Consider the following 22,020-nt stretch of genomic DNA (forward strand, 5'->3'; position numbering starts at 1 on the left):
GCTCTCCATCCGAAGCTCTGAGGAAGGTGGTACAGGGATGCACTTAAGCCCAACTCCATCAAAGCAGGATTAGCTTCCCACTCCACTAATATCAGCACTGGTCACTCTAAAAAGATAGCAATAACCTTGAACAATCCATACTGGAATGTGTATATGTTACGATTAGGAAATCTACTGAAAATAAAAATTTCTTCCCCACTACTTCCCTTCCAAGGTCTATTATAGAAATAATAGTTATCCCGTTATCTGATTCTGAGTACTGTTACATGGCGGTGTAAAAACATGAAATGTGAACAATCTAGTATCTATGCTATGTACTTGCCATAAAGAAGCTCACAAATTAGAGAGAGATGTAGCCTAGTAAATAAAATAGCACAGAGAGTGTATATAAAATTTAATAATACACAAATATTATGAGAACACAAAGGAGGGTGTACTAGATGAACTTAGATAGGAAGAACGTCTAAGATCATCTTTAAACTTAACCCCTGGGGGATGGATAGGAACTGAATGGAGGGAAAAAAGAAATTTAAAAGGGCATTCCAAACAGAGGAAATGGTATGTGCAAAGGCACAGATGTGGAAAAGCCACGTTTCTTTGAGGCATTGGAAGGAATGTGCTGTAAGTGGCTGGTGTGCTGGGGAACCTGAAGACACCTAGAGACTGGACAAAGAATAGGAGAATGGGGCAGAGACAGATGGGAGGCAGGTCAGGAAGGGCGTCACATACTATCAAAAGGTGTAACTGTTGTCTTGTAAGCGATGGGGTGTCAGTGAAGGACTCAGAGGTGAGTGTATGAGCATGTCTGCAAATGAGTTTGGGGAATAACAGAAACGAAACTCACAAACACTAAACATTTCTACGCATGAGCATTATTGAGCATTGTAAAAAAGATACTGTACACACAATCCCAGCAGCATCACAGAGGACACAGTGAATTAGGCAGACCAAGCTAGGATCCAGAAAAGAGTAGCGTATTTCTTCACTTAGTATTTAAATCAGTGATGTAACATCCAGCGCTGTTCACTTACAAAAACCAGAGAGTTTATTAGGGTGGGACTGGACCTCTAGCATGTAAATTGCAAACATTAGCAGGTGGCTGAAAGGGTTAGCTACTTCTTTTTGTCGTGCATTTGTGTTTTTCGTTCATTAATAATGACTGCCATAAATACTGTTTTGAAATACTCTTACCTTACGTTGTATGGATCCCATTCTCACAGATTTCACATCCACAGACTGGTAAGTTAGCCACAAGCCCGTATTGATATGCTGTATATAGCACACTGAGTCTCCATATTTTATTTCAGAGGTTCCCATGCCATCAACTTCTTTTCTCACCCCTACATCCAATTTTTCCTAAGAGAGAGAGAAAAAAAAGATAAGAAAAGGTTTTACAAATAGTAGTTTATATCGAAAAAACTTTGCCTTGTTGTAAATAATGTTCCTTGAAAAATGCAACTCTCTGCCATCCTCTGAAATAGTAATGGTCAAATGTTCCATGCTAGCAGTTCAACCTCGACTGGAAACTGAAGTAGGAGATTGCAGAGATAAATAACATATTCCTGAATTATTCATACTGGCAGAAAATTATTTTGGCCATAACACAAAATTTTATATTGCTTCATGGCAAACTCCAAACCAGAGATCTTAAAATCAGTAATTTAGGCTTCATATTCTTTCCAGATTATTATTTTTGTGATTGATGACTAAGAGCATAGGTTTGAGGGACAGAAAAGCCAATTTTGAGTCCAATCTCTGCCACTTATTACGTCTGTGACCTTAGGATAAGTTAATTAAACGTTTTAAGCCTCTGTTTTCTCATCTGTAAATACAGCTAACAAGAGACTCTCCCCCAGAGTATCAGAAAACATGAGATAATGAATGCAAAGTTCTCAGCACACTGCCTGAGATAAAATAAACACTTCAATAAATTCTAATGATTTTGACCATGAAAATCGTATTGATAATGGTGATGATGATTTCCTTCTTCATAAGGATGTTAGACATAATGATGATTTCTTTCAAACTAATCAATGCTATAATTCAGTTTCAACTACTTGTAGTTTCTAACTCGGACCACAGAGGTATTCACTCCTAAAGGGCTGCCATGCTAAGCTCCCTATGCTATGAAGAAGCAATCAGTCCTCTGATACCAACTAAATGTTTCTTTTAAATCCCTATTTATTTTTTATAAAATTATTTATTTATTTATTTTTGGCTGCGTTGGGTCTTCGTTGCTGTGTGTGGGCTTTCTCTAGTTGTGGAGAGCGGGGGCTACTCTTCCTTGCGGTGCACGGGCTTCTCATCGCAGTGGCTTCTCTTGTTGCGGAGCACGGGCTCTAGGCGCACGAGCCTCAGCAGTTGTGGCACGTGGGCTCAGTAGTTGTGGCTTGCAGGCTCTAGAGCGCAGGCTCAGTAGTTGTGGCGCACGGGCTTAGCTGCTCTGAGGCTTGTGGGATCTTCGCAGACCAGGGCTCGAACCCGTGTACCCTGCATTGGCAGGCAGATTCTTAACCATTGCGCCACCAGGGTAGCCCCTAAATCCCTATTTATTTCAATGCTTCTTCCTTCAATTTTCCCTCCCATGCTTCATTCTGATCTTCAAGAACTCATTATGTCTTGAAGTTCTGTAGAGTTCTTAAAATAACAGCAAAAAACCCCACAAAAACCTAACGTTCTTTTGGTTACAATACCTCCTTTTGTGATTTCTTATTCTTCTCCTTGGTCTAACTTTCCTTGTTAAATTTACTAAGTTTCGTCTATTTCTTTGGCTATTTGACTGTCGTGTGAAGTTAGTGCCAGTTACACAAATGTTTTTGAAGATTAGGTTGGAATAAATTTTATGTCTCTTACACAAAAAGGAGCAATTCAAGTAAAACAGATTTTTTATTTCTCATAGTATTATTGCACCATACTAATAGTTAGCAACTCCAAAATAATTACGGACACTCTGCCAACAATTGAAAATTAAAATTTAAATGAGTTGCAATTCTTTTTTTTTTTTTTAAAGTAACAAACTCGGGGCCTTGGATTGCCATCTGTTACTTCTTTTTCTTTTTTTTTAAAGTATTTGTTTTTATTTATTTATTTATGGCTGTGTTGGGTCTTCATTTCTGTGCGAGGGCTTTCTCTAGTTGTGGCAAGCGGGGGCCACTCTTCATCGCGGTGCGCGGGCTTCTCACTATCGCGGCCTCTCTTGTTGCGGAGCACAGGCTCCAGACGCGCAGGCTCAGTAATTGTGGCTCACGGGCCCAGCTGCTCCGCGGCATGTGGGATCTTCCCAGACCAGGGCTCGAACCCGTGTCCCCTGCATTGGCAGGCAGATTCTCAACCACTGCGCCACCAGGGAAGCCCGAGTTGCAATTCTTAATGCAAAAAGGGTCAAGGTCATATAAGAAAGTGAATGCAATTATGAGTTAAGTTGATTTAACCATTAAGCAAATAACTTGAAACACTATTCTAAGAATCTGCAATAAAACAGATACTAAACCATTCCAATTTCATTCTATCAAACCATATAAACTACTAATCTACTTATACCAACCCTATAAATAGGAAAATTAAATTCTAGGGAAAATATATAACAATGCAATTATCTCCTCAAAATAAAACAAGGAGCCTGTAACGTTCTTTTTGTTTGTCTTTTATCCCAGGAAATTAGTATGTAGTCTATTTATAGGCTTGTGGATTGTGCTTTGAGAAGCCTCAGTTACTAAGTGCAAAGGTATGCTGTGTTTGCTTTTTACTGAAGTAGTTCACATCTCTCTCTGGATTAGAAATTTTAACTGTGAAACTTCATGATGACCAGGTTTTCATAATTACTCTGATCCTCAACTCAGGTAAGAGCTGCTAAAATGACATTACAGAAGAAAAAAAGAAGTGTGATTATTTGCTAAAGAAACACGAATAAAGGGCAGTCATGCTCTTTCCTTCTTTTATTTCCTATCATTTTCTGTAGCTCAGGCTTAGGAGAAATTCAGGTGAAAATCATCTAGATGCTGTGACCAACCACCAAGTCAAGAAAACGTGACAGCTGGTAGAAGCTTCTAACAGATAATTAGTCTGTATTACTAGAAATAACGTGTCCAGCTTAGGCGAGTAGTAATCTTCCTAAAACCCTATATTAGCTACCCTATATCTAAATTAGTGGCCTTTAGTTTCAGCATCGCTTTGATTTATTTTGTAAATCATCTAGATTTATTTTTCTTTTGAGTTATTCTGGCTTTGGGAAATGACGGTGTGGTTTAGTTGGGTTAATCCTCCCACAGATAACAGAAAATTTGGAAAAAATATTTTTCAGAATCTATTGGAAGGCACTTAAGAGGGACCAAAAGCAGAGAGAAAGTGAACAGCAGACTTCTCTCCAAAGACAGAGTACCCAAGTGATCTGTAAAAAGCAGCCTTTGCCTTGGGGCATGGCCCGCCCAATCTGCCTGGAGCTCAGGCAGAAGAAAGCTGCTGCCGTATTGATACTTGAGGTATCAGAGGACACAGGTTGGGGCTCACAAGCAGACATAATATTAGATAAGCTAAATCCTGGATGAGAAAAGTAGCCACAAAATCTGTTTATAAAATTTGCCCCAGGGACTTCCCTGGTGGCGCAGTGGTTAAGAATCCGCCTGCCAATGCACGGGACACGGGTTCGAGCCCTGGTCCGGGAAGATTCCACATGCCGAGGAGTAACTAGGCCGGTGCGCTGCAACTACTGAGTGTGCACTCTAGAGCCCGCGTGCTGCAACTACTGAAGCCCGAGTGCCTAGAGCTCGTGCTCCGCAACAAGAAGCCTCTGCAACAAGAAGCCACCGCAACGAGAAGCCCGTGCACTGCAAGGAAGAGTAGCCCCCGCTCGCCGCAACTAGAGAAAGCCCGCGTACAGCAACGAAGATCCAATGCAGCCAAAAATAAATAAAATTTAAAAAAAAATTTGCCTCAATTCTTGCTGACCACTATACTATGCATGCTCAGGGGAGGCCCAGTTAATGGCAGCAGCTAGAAACTGAAATAACTGAGCACAAATAAATAGTACAAGCAACAGCCCACTGCCAAAGAGAGAAAGAAACCAGAGTTTCATTCGAGCAAGGTTCACTGCCTGCCAAAACCACCGTCACTCTTCAGAGAAAAAGAAAAAAAAAAAAACTACTCCCAATCCTTGCATTCAAACAATCCTACTCATGAATGCTTGGCAAATCTAATTTTCAACTGAGTATCAAAATGCTTCCAGAAGTAAAAAAGATCAGCCTGAAAAATAATAAGTGATATTTTGGCATTGGGTATACCAAACTGGCTCATGACTAAGTCAAAACTATTTCTGAACAACTGTCCTCATTAAATGATACATACGCATTGGATATACTCACTGGATAAAGTAGACTCATTAAGAAATTTAAACTAGTCCCATAGGATTATGTTTTTATTATACGGACAAAGTGGTTCAAACAGAGTCTTCTAGCATTAATTGAAATCTTCCTTAAATGTCTCCAAATCATTCTGTCAAGTGGCTGATAGGAAGAAAACAAAGGCCTTTATCCTTAGATGATGGAGTGTTTGTTTTGGTAATAGCCAGTTCTCCTTAAGACAAATAACGGCTAAAGTTAGGAGAGTTAAAAGGTCAAAAAAATTTTATTTATTTGCTTCTTTATGGGGCCACATTTTGGCACAGAATAGTTGGTCACTGTGAAATATGAGTCTAAAAATGCTACAGGGTCAGAGAAATTGCTGGGACTGACAGACCAGGCCAAGCTTAGCCCATCCAGGGCAGAGTTGCAAAAAAAAATAGACAGCTTGCTTTAGCCCTGGTGTTCAGAAACTTCATGAGGAGACACTCTGGTGGGTGAGTTTGTGGACAGAAGGGCTTTAAAACTTTTCTTGTATTGGGAGGTGTAAGCAGCTTTTGGCAGGAAAAAAGCTCTTTGCAGGAAAGAGCTCTCTACAGGGGGCCCCTCTGTCTTGTCACTAACCTTACACCAGGTGCCCCCCATGCTCTACTCACCTCTGGCCCTAGCACCGCTTTCAAATCTTTTGACCACACAATACCTTGCCTAATCCATTGGTTCATTCCATAGATCAAAGAAGTAGAAATGAAGAATAAGTAATTAACAGATGACCAGATCTCTTCCCTAGCTTCTGCGTCAGTAATCTCGCCAACGAACTGTGTGAACAAGACAGCATCTAAAGAAAGATCACGAGGAATCAACAAGCCTGCACACACGCCTGCACGCAGTGGGAGATGGCGAGGATTCGGACCCCCTATCTCAGTGGTTCACTGAGACGACTTCCCTGTTTCCCTTTAAAGGCTTTCATGGTTGAGCAGAATCTTCAGAGGTAGTTTTTGGGGGACACTGAGTCCACCGTCTCCCCAGACCGTCAGCATTCTGATTAAAGGCAACTTTCCTTTCTATCAACATTTGTGAGTATCGATTTTGTAAGCAGTAAGCAGCTGGACCTGATTCAGTAACAGAGGGTCTTTGAGGGGCTTCCATGGGGCAGTGAAACAAGGTCACAGAGCCTTAGGAGAAGCCCTCTCATATCTTGTACTATATTTCCCTCCTCTGGAGTGTGGGTGGAGCCAACGAATGTGTTGGGACATCACTCCTGCAATTAGGTTATGTTATATGGCAAAGGTGAGACGATCTTGGAGATGTAATTAAGGTCCCTATTCAATTGACTCTGAGCAAATAAAATGGGAGGTTCTCCTGGGTGAGTCATACTTAATCAGGCGAGGTCTTTAAGGAGGGTTTAGGCTTTCCCTGAGCTCAGCGACTACAAACAGTGCGTCCCATGGGTTCCATTCTGCTTACAATCTTCCAGGCCACTTGCACTATGGACTCCAGGCTTACTCAGCCAGCCTCCCAATCTCAGAAAGCGAGTCCATGTAACACATCCCTTCATGTATACGTATCTCATGCTGGCTCTACCTCTCGTTAAACTCTGACTCATACACCTCATCATTTTTTCATTTTTGTTTTTTTCTGGTTTTTTTTTTTTTTCATTTTTAAGGACATTCATTGCTTTCTAATTTTACAAGCAATACATGTTCACTGCAGACAACTAAAGATACCTAAAAGTATAAAGTAAAAATTAATGATCACCCATACCCCATCCCTCCTAGAGATAACCATCATTAGCATCTTGATGCATTTCCTCCCAGTACCTACATTTTCTAAAAAATTGAAGTATAATTGGCCTACAACACTATGTTAGCTCCAGGTGTACAAAACAGTGATTCAATATTGCTATACATTACAAAATCGTCACCATGATGTCTAGCTACCATCTGCCACCAAAGATACTATAATATTATTAACTATATTCCCCATGCTGCACATTTCATCTCCTGACTTATTTATTTGTAACTGTAAGTTCTTACCTCTTAGTCTTCCTAACTTGTATCTTAAACATTTTTTGAGCCAAGAATAAAAATCTCAAATAAAAACAACATACTAAAACTATGTCCTAAAAATATTTTGTTCTTTCTATTTTTGCCATTTGCTCCATAATCCTTGTAATCTCATTGGCAGTCTTATTTGAGGTTGGTATTCCATCATTTCAGCAGCAAAAGGTTTCTATTCATGGGGCGTGAGAGGGAAAAAACTGGAGGAAATCACCCACAGAGGAATATTTTTAGGGCATTTTAAGCTAAAAAAAATGACATCCTGGGGGTAGTATAATACGTGGGTGATTGGCAAGACCTACCTTATGATGAAAACTGACATTTCAACACACTAATGCAATGGTTAAAAATTCTAGGAGTAGAGAAAGTGAAGAATAGGTCTAAGAAAACGTGCATGAATCAAATTGAATTCTTCATGATATAAAATGTTTTCTTTAAGAAAAGACCAGCATAAGCATTTTGCAATATATATGTGCATCAAATCATCACATAGTACACCTTAATTTCATACATTATTAAATGTCAGTTATATCACAATAAAGCTAGGGAAAAAAGAGGACCAACATCAGTGATTTTATAAACTGTCTTCCACTTTATTCTGTTTATTCTGAATGTATATAGTCATCAACAATTGTTGATTATTCTGCAAATCCTGAATTTGAGATTGGCTAGTGAGTGTTCCCATTAGTGCAAAGATATCCCAATGACAATCAAAACAATTGCTCCTTATATTAACTAGTAGAACAGGTTTTTAAAGCCATTCTCCTAATTTTAAGTGAGAATGATCTTAATGATTTGTAAAAAAAAAAAAAAAAATAGTATGTTTCAAGAATATACTTTCAAAACAGTCTCACACAATCATAGGTAAGGGAATGCTACTGTAAATGTAAGGGTTCTATTTTTTTTTTTGAGTTTGACTTTTTTTTTTGAATTTTATTTTATTTTTTTATACAGCAGGTTCTTATTAGTTATCCATTTTATACATATTATACACTAATATGTCAATCCCAATTTTAAAAGTTTAATTTTTCATCAGTAATGAAAACTTGATTTGCTTGATTTGCAACACAGTAATTATGTCAATCAATAGTCATTTATTAATTGTATACTCAAAATATACCAAAATTGAACAAATATCTTACACACACAAGTCTTTACCTTCCAGAAATATAAGTACTCATTATTTTCACTGGAAACAGTATAGCAAAGATACATAAAGATATGGCAAGCATTTTCAACTTGTCAGTGGCACTAAGGGAAAAAAAAAAAGAATCAAATACACCTTTACGTAAATCTGATTATTTATTTTAAAGACCAGGGGCCATGACCAAATGTGATGATTAACAAAAGGATGAAAGAAACTGTTTAGCTATATCATCTTCTTTAAAATGTTGGCTGTATAAAAACTATTTTATTTTTAAAACATACAATTTCATCTATAATTAAGGACTGTACTTTTATTCTAGTTTAGTTAGTTCTAAGTTCAATGCTTTTTTATTATGTAATTATACTTTTCATCATGAATAATTTTTAATTTTAATAATTAGCCCTATTAGTATCAAAATATGTATATATTTGTTAAAAACTGAAATACACACACAATACAGTTGTTTCTGAGTGATGGATAGTACATGATTTTAATTTTCCCCTTACCTCATTTTTGCAGTATTCCCTTTTAAAATCCTCTATAATGACTATACATTACATATAATGAAAAAGTAATTTTAGAAAGAAATAACAGTTACTATCTTGACTTCATAGAAAACACTGTATTACCTAATCTGTCAGTGATTTTAAAATGAAAATTCTTTGATTTTAAAAATAAGATGTCCTCAAAAAACTAAAAATATAGTTGTCATGATACAGCACTCCCACTCCTGGGCATATATCCAGAAAAAACTCTAATTCAAAAAAATACATGCACCCCTATGTTCATAGTAGTACTATTCACAATAGTCAAGACATGGAAACAACCTAAATGTCCATCAACAGATGAATGGATAAAGAGGATGTGGTGCATATATACAATGGAATACTACTCAGCCATAAAAAAGAATACATGCCATTTGCAGCAACATGGATGGACATAGAGATTATCATACTAAGTGAAGTAAGTCAGAAAGAGAAAGACAAATGCCATATGATATCACTTATATATGGAATCTAAAATCTGACACAAATGAACTTATTTACGAAACAGGAAGAGACCTGCAGACATAGAGAACAGACTTGTGGTTGCCAAGGGGGAGGGGATGGGGAAGGGATGGATTGGGACTTTGGGATTAGCAGATGCAAACTATTATATATAGGATGTATAAACAACAAGGTCCTACTGTCTAGCACAGGGAACTATATTCAGTATCCAGTGATAAACCATAATGGAAAAGAATATGAAAAAGAATGTATATATATGTATAACTGAATCACTGTGCTATACAGCAGAAATTAATACAACATTGTAAATCAACTATACTTCAATAAAATAAATTAAAGAAAATAAAAAATAAAAATAAAATGTTTTCCTGGATTTCACTTCCACCTTCATGACTCTCAACCATGTTATATACAATTATCATAGTGGTAACTGACAGTGGGTTATTAACAACCTATGTATTACAGTGGTTCCATAAACATGAGTTCCATGTAGGAGACTAGTTTTAGAGAAACCAAACAGTTCATTAAAAGGCAATGTTGGAGGGCTTCCCTGGTGGTGCAGTGGTTAAGAACCCTCCTGCCAATGCAGGGAACACGGGTTCGAGCCCTGGTCCGGGAAGATCCCACATGCCGCGGAGCAACTAAGCCCATGCACCACAACTACTGAGCCTGCGCTCCAGAGCCCATGAGCCACAACTACTGAGCCTGCGCCCCACAACTACTGAAGCCCCCGTGCCTAGAGCCCGTGCTCCGCAACAAGAGAAGCCACTGCAATGAGAAGGCCGCGCACCGCAATGAAGAGTAGCCCTGGCTCGATGCAACTAGAGAAAGACTTCACGCAGCAACGAAGACCCAACGAAGCCAAAAATAAATAAATTTATTTTTTAAAAAAAGGCAATGTTGGAATCCTAGGCCTCTGTACTTTCAGTGTAACCTATGACATTACACAATCACCAAAAGCCAGAAACAGAACCTCTGAGCAGAGACCACAGAAGGGGCTGGTCAGTAAAAATTCTTCAAATGCAAACTACACTCTAACACTGACAGAACGTAAGCAGAGATGTTTGGGGGGGAATGTTTCAAAAGCTATTGCTTTGGGCAAGAACCGTTATCAAGAGATTTTGAAAATATTCATAGCTTTTGAGTCAGTATTTCTGTTTCTAGGTCTAGCCCTAAAGAAGTAAATTTAAACTGTGCACAAAACTTATGTCCAAGTATATCAGTACAATGGATGAATTTTTTAACTGATTTTTTTGTTACAAAGGAAAAATGGCTATCATAATAGGCAAAATAATCCAGAGATTTATTTTTTAAAAGTTAAAGAAAATGCTTTCCCCTTGCACTCATACTCTCATACACCTTCCATTTTGATCTTTCTTTTTATTAGTTTTATTTTATTTTTTTATATTTTATTGAAGTATACTTGATTTACAATATTGTTAATTTCTGCTATATAGCAAAATGATTCAGTTATACATATATATATACACACACACACACACACACATTCTTTTTCATGTTCTTTTCCATTATGGTTAATCACAGGATATTGAATATAGTTCCCTGTGCTGTACAGTAGGACCTTGTTGTTTATCCATTCTCTATAAAATAGTTTGCATCTGCTAACCCCAAACTCCCAATCCTTCCCTCTCCCACCCCCTTCCCCCATTTTCATCTTTCTAAAGCAGCCAAAGTTAAAAGATTAGTGTAGATTCTTCCACATCTAATATATAATCATATATAAACACACACACACGGATCTTTTCCTTAAGTAAAAAAAAATAAGATTTTAAAATTGCATTACAATTTGTTTTTTTTCTTCACTCAACAATATTATGATGGGTATCTTTCCAGATCAATATATTCTGATAGCTAATACCACTTAGCTATCAAGTCTATTCGTTAAACATTTGAGTCTACCAATTTTTTTGCCATGACAAAGAATGATAATGTGCACAGTTTTATTTTATTTCTGTAAGAAAACTCCTCTCATTAAAAATACATTTATATAGAAGACTGCTAGATCAGCGGCTGCATGTATGCAAGAAAGAAATCTTTGAAATATGTTAATATACTTGTCTCTTTTGCACTTACATTTCCATTGGAATAATCTAGCCCATTTTGCTAGAGGCATCCATTTACCTCCTGGAGAATTAGGATTGTCACAGAGTGAAAAGAGAAAGATCGTGTAGGTATTCATCTTTCTATAGCAAAATAGGATTTTTGGAGACCATGGGAATATGACTGTTACAGAAATAATGAAAAGAGAAAGATGAACTCAGTATTCAGATTTCTCCAGCAATAGCAGGAACTAGGGAGGCCACAGTTAGACAACAGTGTCAGCCACCTGCCCGGGAGGCCCTACATGAGGCCCTGGTGTACCTCCAGGCCCCAGGGGCAGCCCTGACAGCCTGGGGGTGAATGAATGACTAGCCAGTCCAGGGTTCCAGGCCTGGAAGTCAGGCCTGGTTATTGAAACCCACCTTGGCTAGTGGTTTGGAGCAGAGGTAACCTCATGTTCACTGGATCTTCTTATGTGCTCAGCTGAGTGACATGGACAAGTGGCTCATCCCTCCTGCCCTTAGTTTTTCCATCTGTAAAATGGGGATCCTGATTCTCAGAGAGACCAGTTACAGAGAGTATTCAGCTCAATTGGCAGACTTACAGGAAACAGAGAATGGTAGCAATTATTATCTTTAAAAGGCCAAGAAATTAGGGAAGAAAGGGTCTTGCTTCCCACTGCCGTCAAGAAGCTTTAGGAGGGCACACACTGTCAGCATGTTCCCAGCTCCCAGCAAAGGTCAAGTCAGCCCTTAAATATTCCTCGGTGAATAAATGTCCACTTCCCTTCTTTCACAAACCTCCCCGCTCTTCCACCACCTTACTTTAGTAAATTTTACTACAATAAAAATATTGTTTAGTGTTTTTACTGATAAATATCTTATTTGTTACTTGATTTTGGAGTTTTATGAAAATATTATTTGACTTTTCACTGCTTCACTGGAAGCAATCAGAGCACCTTTCATTTTTCCTATTTCTCCTCCAATTTTTGTTAGATGTATTTTTCCTTTTTAAATGCCATATATTGAAATTTTTTCTAACATCTTTCATTGTGATATGGCTGTTCAGCTTTTTCTACTTCTTTGGGATTTTATTTTGGTAGATTATATTTTGCTGGGATGTCGTGCATTTCTTTTCACTTTTCCTATTTCCTACCATTAAGCTGTATGTCATTTTACGCTATCTTTTTTACTTGAAAAGGGCTTCCACCATCAGATAACTGATGCGTCTTTGGTGGGTTGAATTTTTTTTCCTTTCTGGACTGAGGTGTTATCAGTGGACAAACTAGCAAATTCCCACCACCCTGGTTAAAGTCTTGAGGAAGAAGCCCATCAGCGCCAAGTCTGTTCACGTTGCGATCAACTGTGCTTTCCAACTACAGACACAAGGAGCAACTAACTGCCCACCTGAGGTCCACCCAGGTACCCTCTCCAGAGCCCCTCTATGGGTCCCTACAACAAATTATAGATGCCAATCCTGTCTCAGATTATCCACTGGAGCTGACCAGCTTTGTCTATTTTCACCATAAAAGATGGGGACCTACACTGGCTGTCTTTCTGGGAGCTCTCGGGAGAATTCATCAAATCAGAAGCATCTTCTACCATTCTGTGTCCTCCAAAGCAAGAAAACTGAGAGCATGGCACTAGGGATGTAAACTGAGGCTACTGTCTTTTTAGAGTTACTTCCGGTCTTGCTCAAACTTACCTTTATCTGTAACAGGGGTGTAAAGTTTTGCATCTCTGAGACAAAAGCTAACCAGTAAGTTAATACCATTCCTATCATGATGCCCAAGTTCCACAATCTTCATTTAATTAAGGACAGAAATACACAATTATCACAAAAATGCATATAATCGATGCTTGACATGTGTCAAATGAACAAGTGATTTTCAACTATTCCTGAGATACTTCACTATTCAGGACATCTACTGTTTTCCTGAGGCATGGTTAGCAATCCACTGCACTGCGGGGTTGGTGAGTTACGAATCTTTCATGAGGTACTGCGTGGGCCTAGCTGTGCTAAAGCACCAGCATTCCAACTTGACTTTGATGTGCATTTTTTTTTTTTTCTACTCTACTCATCATCTAGTTCAGAGAGATTCTCATGAAAGATACTAAGGATTCTCTTAGAGGTTCTGTTCTTACAAATGATTCAAGAACTTAAGAAGAAAGGTCTGTATATAAGAGCATCTGTGTGAACGTTCTGGTGTGCCCATCACATTGCTATACAACAACAGCACAAAGTCTGTGCTTACTGCACTGTCAACACCTAAGAAAACTAAAAGGGGCTGGATGGATGTGCTACACGTAAATAACCAAAGAACTATAAGCCAGGTGCAACACCTGGGAAGGTGTTAGTGGTTTAGGAAATAGGCTTTACTGAAGAGGAAGGCATCGAAGAGAAAATGGGAATTTGGAGATACATGTAAAACATACATCATTTCTTTTTGCATTTCTAACATCAAAGGAAATGCAGTAGGGATGTAGTTAAAGGAAATCGAAAATTATACATTTCTGTCTTACCTTGGAAGATCGGAAGGTAAATGCTGTTGATTTGACATCAGCTTTTTCTTTGTCCATGAGTAGAAGGCTTTTGTCTTCCATGAGGCTCAAGTATTTTCCTGTGGTGACATGGCGTAGTCGGAAAGGCTGGCCCCATCTTATATGGCTTCCACTCCACCTAACAAAAACAGTTAAGACTTGATCCAATAGCAAATACAATGACAAGAGAAACAGCAATTAAAACGTATGTGTCAGACAATGAACAAAGGTGCTTTGCATACACTGTCTTCTTTAATGATCCCCCAAACCTTATGATGTTGGTGTTATTAATTTCGTATCACAAATAACAAAATGGTTATTCAGAATGATTAGGTAATATTTCATGTCATAGAGCTAACAGTAAGTAGAAGCGAAATTTAACTCAAGGTCTTCTGACATTAAATGTAATACCATCCACACCAAACACTACTCCATGCAAAGATGACCAAGACGCTGCGTTCCAGGTTAACCTCTAATCGCTAGTCACAGATATAGACATTATGAGTTTAAATGATACCTTAGCATTTACCAGTTATTTTTGGATTTGCACAGACTTGAAAACTAGTGATATTAGAGTCAATGCCTAATTATGATTAACTGGAACTCATATACATAAACTGAAGTATCTATTTATCTGAAAAAAGAAATCTCTTCCTATGCTTTAAATTTTAATAATGTGGAACAATTATGTCATTAAAAACCAATGAACAACCCCAGAAAGATGGCGGAAGAGTAAGACGCGGAGATCACCTTCCTCCCCACAGATACATGAGAAATACATCTACACGTGGAACTGCTCCTACAGAACACCCACTGAACGCTGGCAGAAGACGTCAGACCTCCCAAAAGGCAAGAAAATCCCCACGTACTTGGGTAGGGCAAAAGAAAAAAGAAATAACAGAGACAAAAGAATAGGGACGGGACCTGCACCAGTGGGAGGGAGCTGTGAAGGAGGAAAGGTTTCCACACACTAGGAAGCCCCTTCGTGGGCAGAGACTGCGGGTAGCAGAGGGGGGAAGCTTCGGAGCCACGGAGGAGAGCGCAGCCACATTGGTGCGGAGGGCAAAGCGGAGATTCCCGCACAGAGGAGCGGTGCCGACCAGCACTCACCAGCCCGAGAGGCTTGTCTGCTCAGCCGCCGGGGCGGGCGGGGGCTGGGAGCTGGGGCTCGGGCTTCGGTGCTAGCCGGGAGGGAGTCCGGGAAAAAGACTGCGGCTGCCAAAGAGGCAAGAGAATTTTTCTTGCCTCTTTGTTTCGCGGCGTGCAAGGAGAGGGGATTCAGAGCGCCGCCTAAACGAGCTCCAGAGACGGGCGCGAGCCGCGGCTATCAGCGCGGATCCCACAGCAACAGGGACGCAGAGGGAAAAACGGAGAGATTCCCGCACAGAGGCTCGGCGCCGAGCAGCACTCACCAGCCCGAGAGGCTTGTCTGCTCACCCGCCGGGGCGGGCGGGGGCTGGGAGCTGAGGCGCGGGCTTCGGTCGGATCCCAGGGAGAGGACTGGGGTTGGCTGCGTGAACACAGCCTGAAGGGTCTGGCGCACCACAACTAGCCGGGAGGGTGCACGAGAAAAAGTCTGCAGCTGCCGAAGAGGCAGGAGACTTTTTCTTGCCTCTTTGTTTCGCGGCGTGCAGGGAGAGGGGATTCAGAGTGCCACTTAAACGAACTCCAGAGACGGGCGCGAGCCGCGGCTATCAGCGCGGACCCCAGAGACGGGCATGAGACGCTAAGGCTGCTGCTGCCGCCACCAAACAGCCTGTGGGCGAGCACAGGTCATTCTCCACACCGCCCCTCCCGGGAGCCTGTGCAGCCCGCCACGGCCAGGCTCCCGTAATCCGGGGACAACTTCCCCGGGAGAGCGCACGGCGCGCCTCAGGCTGCTGCAACGTCACGCCGGCTTCTGCCGCCGCAGGCTCGCCCCGCTTCCTCCGTACCGCTCCCTCCCCCCGGCCTGACTGAGCCAGAGCCCCCGAATCAGCTGCTCCTTTAACCCCGTTCTGTCTGGGCGGGGAACAGACGCCCTCAGGGGACCTACATGCAGAGGCGGGTCCAAATCCAAAGCTGAACCCCGGGAGCTGTACGAACAAAGAAGAGAAAGGGAAATCTCTCCCAGCAGCCTCAGAAGCAGCGGATTAAAGCTCCACAAACAACTTGATGTGCCTGCATCTGTTGAATACCTGAATAGACAACGAATCATCCCAAATTTAGGAGATGGACTTTGGGAGCAGGATATATTAACTTTTCCCCTTTTCCTTTTTTTTGTGAGTGTAGATGTGTATGCTTCTGGGTGAGATTTTGTCTGTACAGCTTTGCTCTCACCGTTAGTCCTAGGATTAGGTCCGTCCGTTTTTTTTTTTTTTTGGCTTAAAAATTTTTTTTTTCCCTAATAAATGTTTTCTTAATAATTTTTCCTTATTTTCTATTTTTAAAAAATTTTTTAATAAGTTTTTTCATATTTTTTATTTTAAAAAATTAAAAAATTTTTTTTCTTAATAAATTTTTTCTAAATAATTTTTTTCTTATTTTTAGTATAAAAAATTAATAAATCTATTTTTAAAAATTAAAAAAAATTTTTTTTCTTAATAAATTTACTCTTAATTTTTTTTCTTATTTTTTATTATAATTGCTTTATTTTATTTTATTTTATCCTCTTTTTTTCTTTCTTTCCATTTTTTCTCCCTTTTATTCTGAGCCGTGTGGATGAAAGGCTCTTGGTGCTCCAGCCAGGCATCAGGGCTGTGCCTCTGAGGTGGGAGAGCCAACTTCAGGACACTGGTCCACAAGAGACCTCCCAGCTCCACGTAATACCAAACGGTGAAAATCTCTAACAGATCTCCATCTCAACATCAAGACCCAGCTTCACTCAACGACCAGCAAGCTACAGTGCTGGACACCCTATGCCAAACAACTAGCAAGAGAGGAACACAGCCCCATCCATTAACAGAGAGGCTGCCTAAAATCATAATAACGCCACAGACACCCCAAAACACACCACCAGACGTGGACGAACCCACCAGAAAGACAACATCCAGCCTCATCCACCAGAACACAGGCACTAGTTCCCTCCACCAGGAAACCTACACAACCCACTGAACCAACCTTAGCCACTGGGGACAGATACCAAAAACAACGGGAACTACGAACCTGCAGCCTGTGAAAAGGAGACCCCAAACACAGTAAGATAAGCAAAATGAGAAGACAGAAAAACACACAGCAGATGAAGGAGCAGGGTCAAAACACACCAGACCTAACAAATGAAGAGGAAATAGGTAGTCTACCTGAAAAAGAATTCAGAATAATGATAGTAAGGATGATCCAAAGTCTTGGAAATAGAATAGACAAAATGCAAGAAACATTTAACAAGGACGTAGAAGAACTAAAGAGGAACCAAGAAACGATGACAAGCACAATAAATGAAATTAAAAATACTCTAGATGGGATCAATAGCAGAATAACTGAGGCAGAAGAACGGATAAGTGACCTGGAAGATAAAATGGTGGAAATAACTACTGCAGACCAGAATAAAGAAAAAAGAATGAAAAGAACTGAGGACAGTCTCAGAGACCTCTGGGACAACATTAAACGCACCAACATTCGAATTATAGGGGTCCCAGAAGAAGAAGAGAAAAAGAAAGGGACTGAGAAAATATTTGAAGAGATTATAGTTGAAAACTTCCCTAATATGGGAAAGGAAATAGTTAATCAAGTCCTGGAAGCACAGAGAGTCCCATACAGGATAAATCCAAGGAGAAACACACCAAGACACATATTAATCAAACTATCAAAAATTAAATATAAAGAAAACATATTAAAAGCAGCAAGGGAAAAACAACAGATAACACACAAGGGCATCCCCATAAGGTTAACAGCTGATCTTTCAGCAGAAACGCTGCAAGCCAGAAGGGAGTGGCAGGATATACTTAAAGTGATGAAGGAGAAAAACCTACAACCAAGATTACTCTACCCAGCAAGGATCTCATTCAGATTTGATGGAGAAATTAAAACCTTTACAGACAAGCAAAAGCTGAGAGAGTTCAGCACCACCAAACCAGCTTTACAACAAATGCTAAAGGAACTTCTCTAGGCAAGAAACACAAGAGAAGGAAAACACCTACAATAACAAACCCAAAACATTTAAGAAAATGGGAATAGGAACATACATATCGATAATTACCTTAAATGTAAATGGATTAAATGCTCCCACCAAAAGACACAGACTGGCTGAATGGATACAAAAACAAGACCCATATATATGCTGTCTACAAGAGACCCACTTCAGACCTAGAGACACATACAGACTGAAAGTGAGGGGATGGAAAAAGATATTCCATGCAAATGGAAATCAAAAGAAAGCTGGAGTAGCAATTCTCATATCAGACAAAATAGACTTTAAAATAAAGACAATTACAAGAGACAAAGACGGACACTATATAATGATCAAGGGATCGATCCAAGAGGAAGGTATAACAATTGTAAATATTTATGCACCCAACATAGGAGCACCTCAATACATAAGGCAAATACTAACAGCCATAAAAGGGGAAATCGACAGTAACACAATCATAGTAGGGGACTTTAACACCCCACTTTCACCAATGGACAGATCATCCAAAATGAAAATAAATAAGGAAACACAAGCTTTAAATGATACATTAAACAAGATGGACTTAATTGATATTTATAGGACATTCCACCCAAAAACAACAGAATACACATTTTTCTCAAGTGCTCATGGAACATTCTCCAGGATAGATCATATCTTGGGTCACAAATCAAGCCTTGGTAAATTTAAAAAAATTGAAATCGTATCAAGTATCTTTTCCGACCACAACGCTATGAGACTAGATATCAATTACAGGAAAAGATCTGTAAAAAATACAAACACATGGAGGCTACACAATACACTACTTAATAACGAAGTGATCACTGAAGAAATCAAAGGGGAAATCAAAAAATACCTAGAAACAAATGACAATGGAGACACGACGATCCAAAACCTATGGGATGCAGCAAAAGCAGTTCTAAGAGGGAAGTTTATAGCAATACAAGCCTACATCAAGAAACAGGAAACATCTCGAATAAACAACCTAACCTTGCACCTAAAGCAATTAGAGAAAGAAGAACAAAAAAACCCCAAAGCTAGCAGAAGGAAAGAAATCATAAAGATCAGATCAGAAATAAATGAAAAAGAAATGAAGGAAACAATAGCAAAAATCAATGAAACTAAAAGCTGGTTCTTTGAGAAGATAAACAAAATTGATAAACCATTAGCCAGACTCATCAAGAGAAAAAAGGAGAAGACTCAAATTAATAGAATTAGAAATGAAAAAGGAGAAGTAACCACTGACACTGCAGAAATACAAACGATCATAAGAGATTACTACAAGCAACTCTATGCTAATAAAATGGACAACCTGGAAGAAATGGACAGATTCTTAGAAATGCACAACCTGCCGAGACTGAACCAGGAAGAAATAGAAAATATGAACAGACCAATCACAAGCACTGAAATTGAAACTGTGATTAAAAATCTTCCAACACACAAAAGCCCAGGACCAGATGGCTTCACAGGCGAATTCTATCAAACATTTAGAGAAGAGCTAACACCTATCCTTCTCAAACTCTTCCAAAATATTGCAGAGGGAGGAACACTCCCCAACTCATTCTACGAGGCCACCATCACCCTGATACCAAAACCAGGCAAAGATGTCACAAAGAAAGAAAACTACAGGCCAATATCACTGATGAACATAGATGCTAAAATCCTCAACAAAATACTAGCAAACAGAATCCAACAGCACATTAAAAGGATCATACACCATGATCAAGTGGGGTTTATTCCAGGAATGCAAGGATTCTTCAATATACGCAAATCAATCAACGTGATACATCATATTAACAAATTGAAGGAGAAAAACCATATGATCATCTCAATAGATGCAGAGAAAGCTTTCGACAAAATTCAACACCCATTTATGATAAAAGTCCTGCAGAAAGTAGGCATAGAGGGAACTTTCCTCAACATAATAAAGGCCGTATATGACAAACCCACAGCCAACATTGTCCTCAATGGTGAAAAACTGAAACCATTTCCACTAAGATCAGGAACAAGACAAGGTTGCCCACTCTCACCACTATTATTCAACATAGTTTTGGAAGTGTTAGCCACAGCAATCAGAGACGAAAAAGAAATAAAAGGAATCCAAATCGGAAAAGAAGAAGTAAAGCTGTCACTGTTTGCAGATGACATGATACTATACATAGAGAATCCAAAAGATGCTACCAGAAAACTACTAGAGCTAATCAATGAATTTGGTAAAGTAGCAGGATACAAAATTAATGCACAGAAATCTCTTGCATTCTTGTATACTAATGATGAAAAATCTGAAAGTGAAATTAAGAAAACACTCCCGTTTACCATTGCAACAAAAAGAATAAAATACCTAGGAATAAACCTACCTAAGGAGACAAAAGACCTGTATGCAGAAAATTATAGGACACTGATGAAAGAAATTAAAGATGATACAAATAGATGGAGAGATATACCATGTTCTTGGATTGGAAGAATAAACATTGTGAAAATGACTCTGCTACCCAAAGCAATCTACAGATTCAATGCAATCCCTATCAAACTACCACTGGCATTTTTCACAGAACTAGAACAAAAAATTTCACAATTTGTATGGAAACACAAAAGACCCCGAATAGCCAAAGCAATCTTGAGAACGAAAAATGGAGCTGGAGGAATCAGGCTCCCTGACTTCAGACTATATTACAAAGCTACAGTAATCAAGACAGTTTGGTACTGGCACAAAAACAGAAATATAGATCAATGGAACAGGATAGAAAGCCCAGAGATAAGCCCACGCACATATGGTCACCTTATCTTTGATAAAGGAGGCAAGCATATATAGTGGAGAAAAGACAGCCTCTTCAATAAGTGGTGCTGGGAAAATTGGACAGGTACATGTAAAAGTATGAAATTAGAACACTCCCTAACACCATACACAAAAATAAACTCAAAATGGATTAAAGACCTAAGTGTAAGGCCAGACACTATCAAACTCTTAGAGGAAAACATAGGCAGAACACTGTATGACATAAGTCACAGCAAGATCCTTTTTGACCCAGGTCCTAGAGAAATGGAAATAAAAACACAAATAAACAAATGGGACCTAATGAAACTTAAAAGCTTTTGCACAGCAAAGGAAACCATAAACAAGACCAAAAGACAACCCTCAGAATGGGAGAAAATATTTGCAAATGAAGCAACGGACAAAGGATTAATCTCCAAGATTTACAAGCAGCTCATGCAGCTCAATAACAAAAAAACAAACAACCCAATCCAAAAATGGGCAGAAGACCTAAATAGACATTTCTCCAAAGAAGAGATACAGATTGCCAACAGACACATGAAAGAATGCTCAACATCATTAATCATTAGAGAAATGCAAATCAAAACTACAATGAGGTATCATCTCACACCGGTCAGAATGGCCATCATCAAAAAATCTAGAAACAATAAATGCTGGAGAGGGTGTGGAGAAAAGGGAACACTCTTGCACTGTTGGTGGGAATGTAAATTGATACACCCACTATGGAGAACAGTATGGAGGTTCCTTAAAAAACTAAAAATAGAACTACCATACGACCCAGCAATCCCACTACTGGGCATATACCCTGAGAAAACCATAATTCAGAAAGAGTCATGTACCAAAATATTCACTGCAGCTCTGTTTACAATAGCCAGGACATGGAAGCAACCTAGGTGTCCATCATCGGATGAATGGATAAAGAAGATGTGGCACATATATACAATGGAATATTACTCAGCCATAAAAAGAAATGAACTGGAGGTGTTTGTAATGAGGTGGA

At 39.3% G+C, this 22,020-nt stretch overlaps 1 protein-coding gene across 1 annotated transcript in view; it reads right to left on the bottom strand.

The window, feature by feature from the left end:
• The window catches only part of RYR2 (ryanodine receptor 2), a 537,153-nt gene that overhangs the window by 366,515 nt on the left and 148,618 nt on the right, over positions 1-22,020 (bottom strand). Inside the window, exons 12-13 of the mRNA XM_061190410.1 lie at positions 14,128-14,284; positions 1,192-1,356 (exon numbers count right to left, since the gene is read on the bottom strand). Of these exons, the coding sequence (XP_061046393.1) occupies positions 1,192-1,356; positions 14,128-14,284 (322 nt within the window). The remainder of the gene's footprint in view (positions 1-1,191; positions 1,357-14,127; positions 14,285-22,020) is intronic.

The sequence above is a fragment of the Eubalaena glacialis genome, chromosome 1 (genome assembly GCF_028564815.1).
Source record: "Eubalaena glacialis isolate mEubGla1 chromosome 1, mEubGla1.1.hap2.+ XY, whole genome shotgun sequence".
NCBI classification, from domain to species: Eukaryota; Metazoa; Chordata; class Mammalia; order Artiodactyla; family Balaenidae; genus Eubalaena; species Eubalaena glacialis.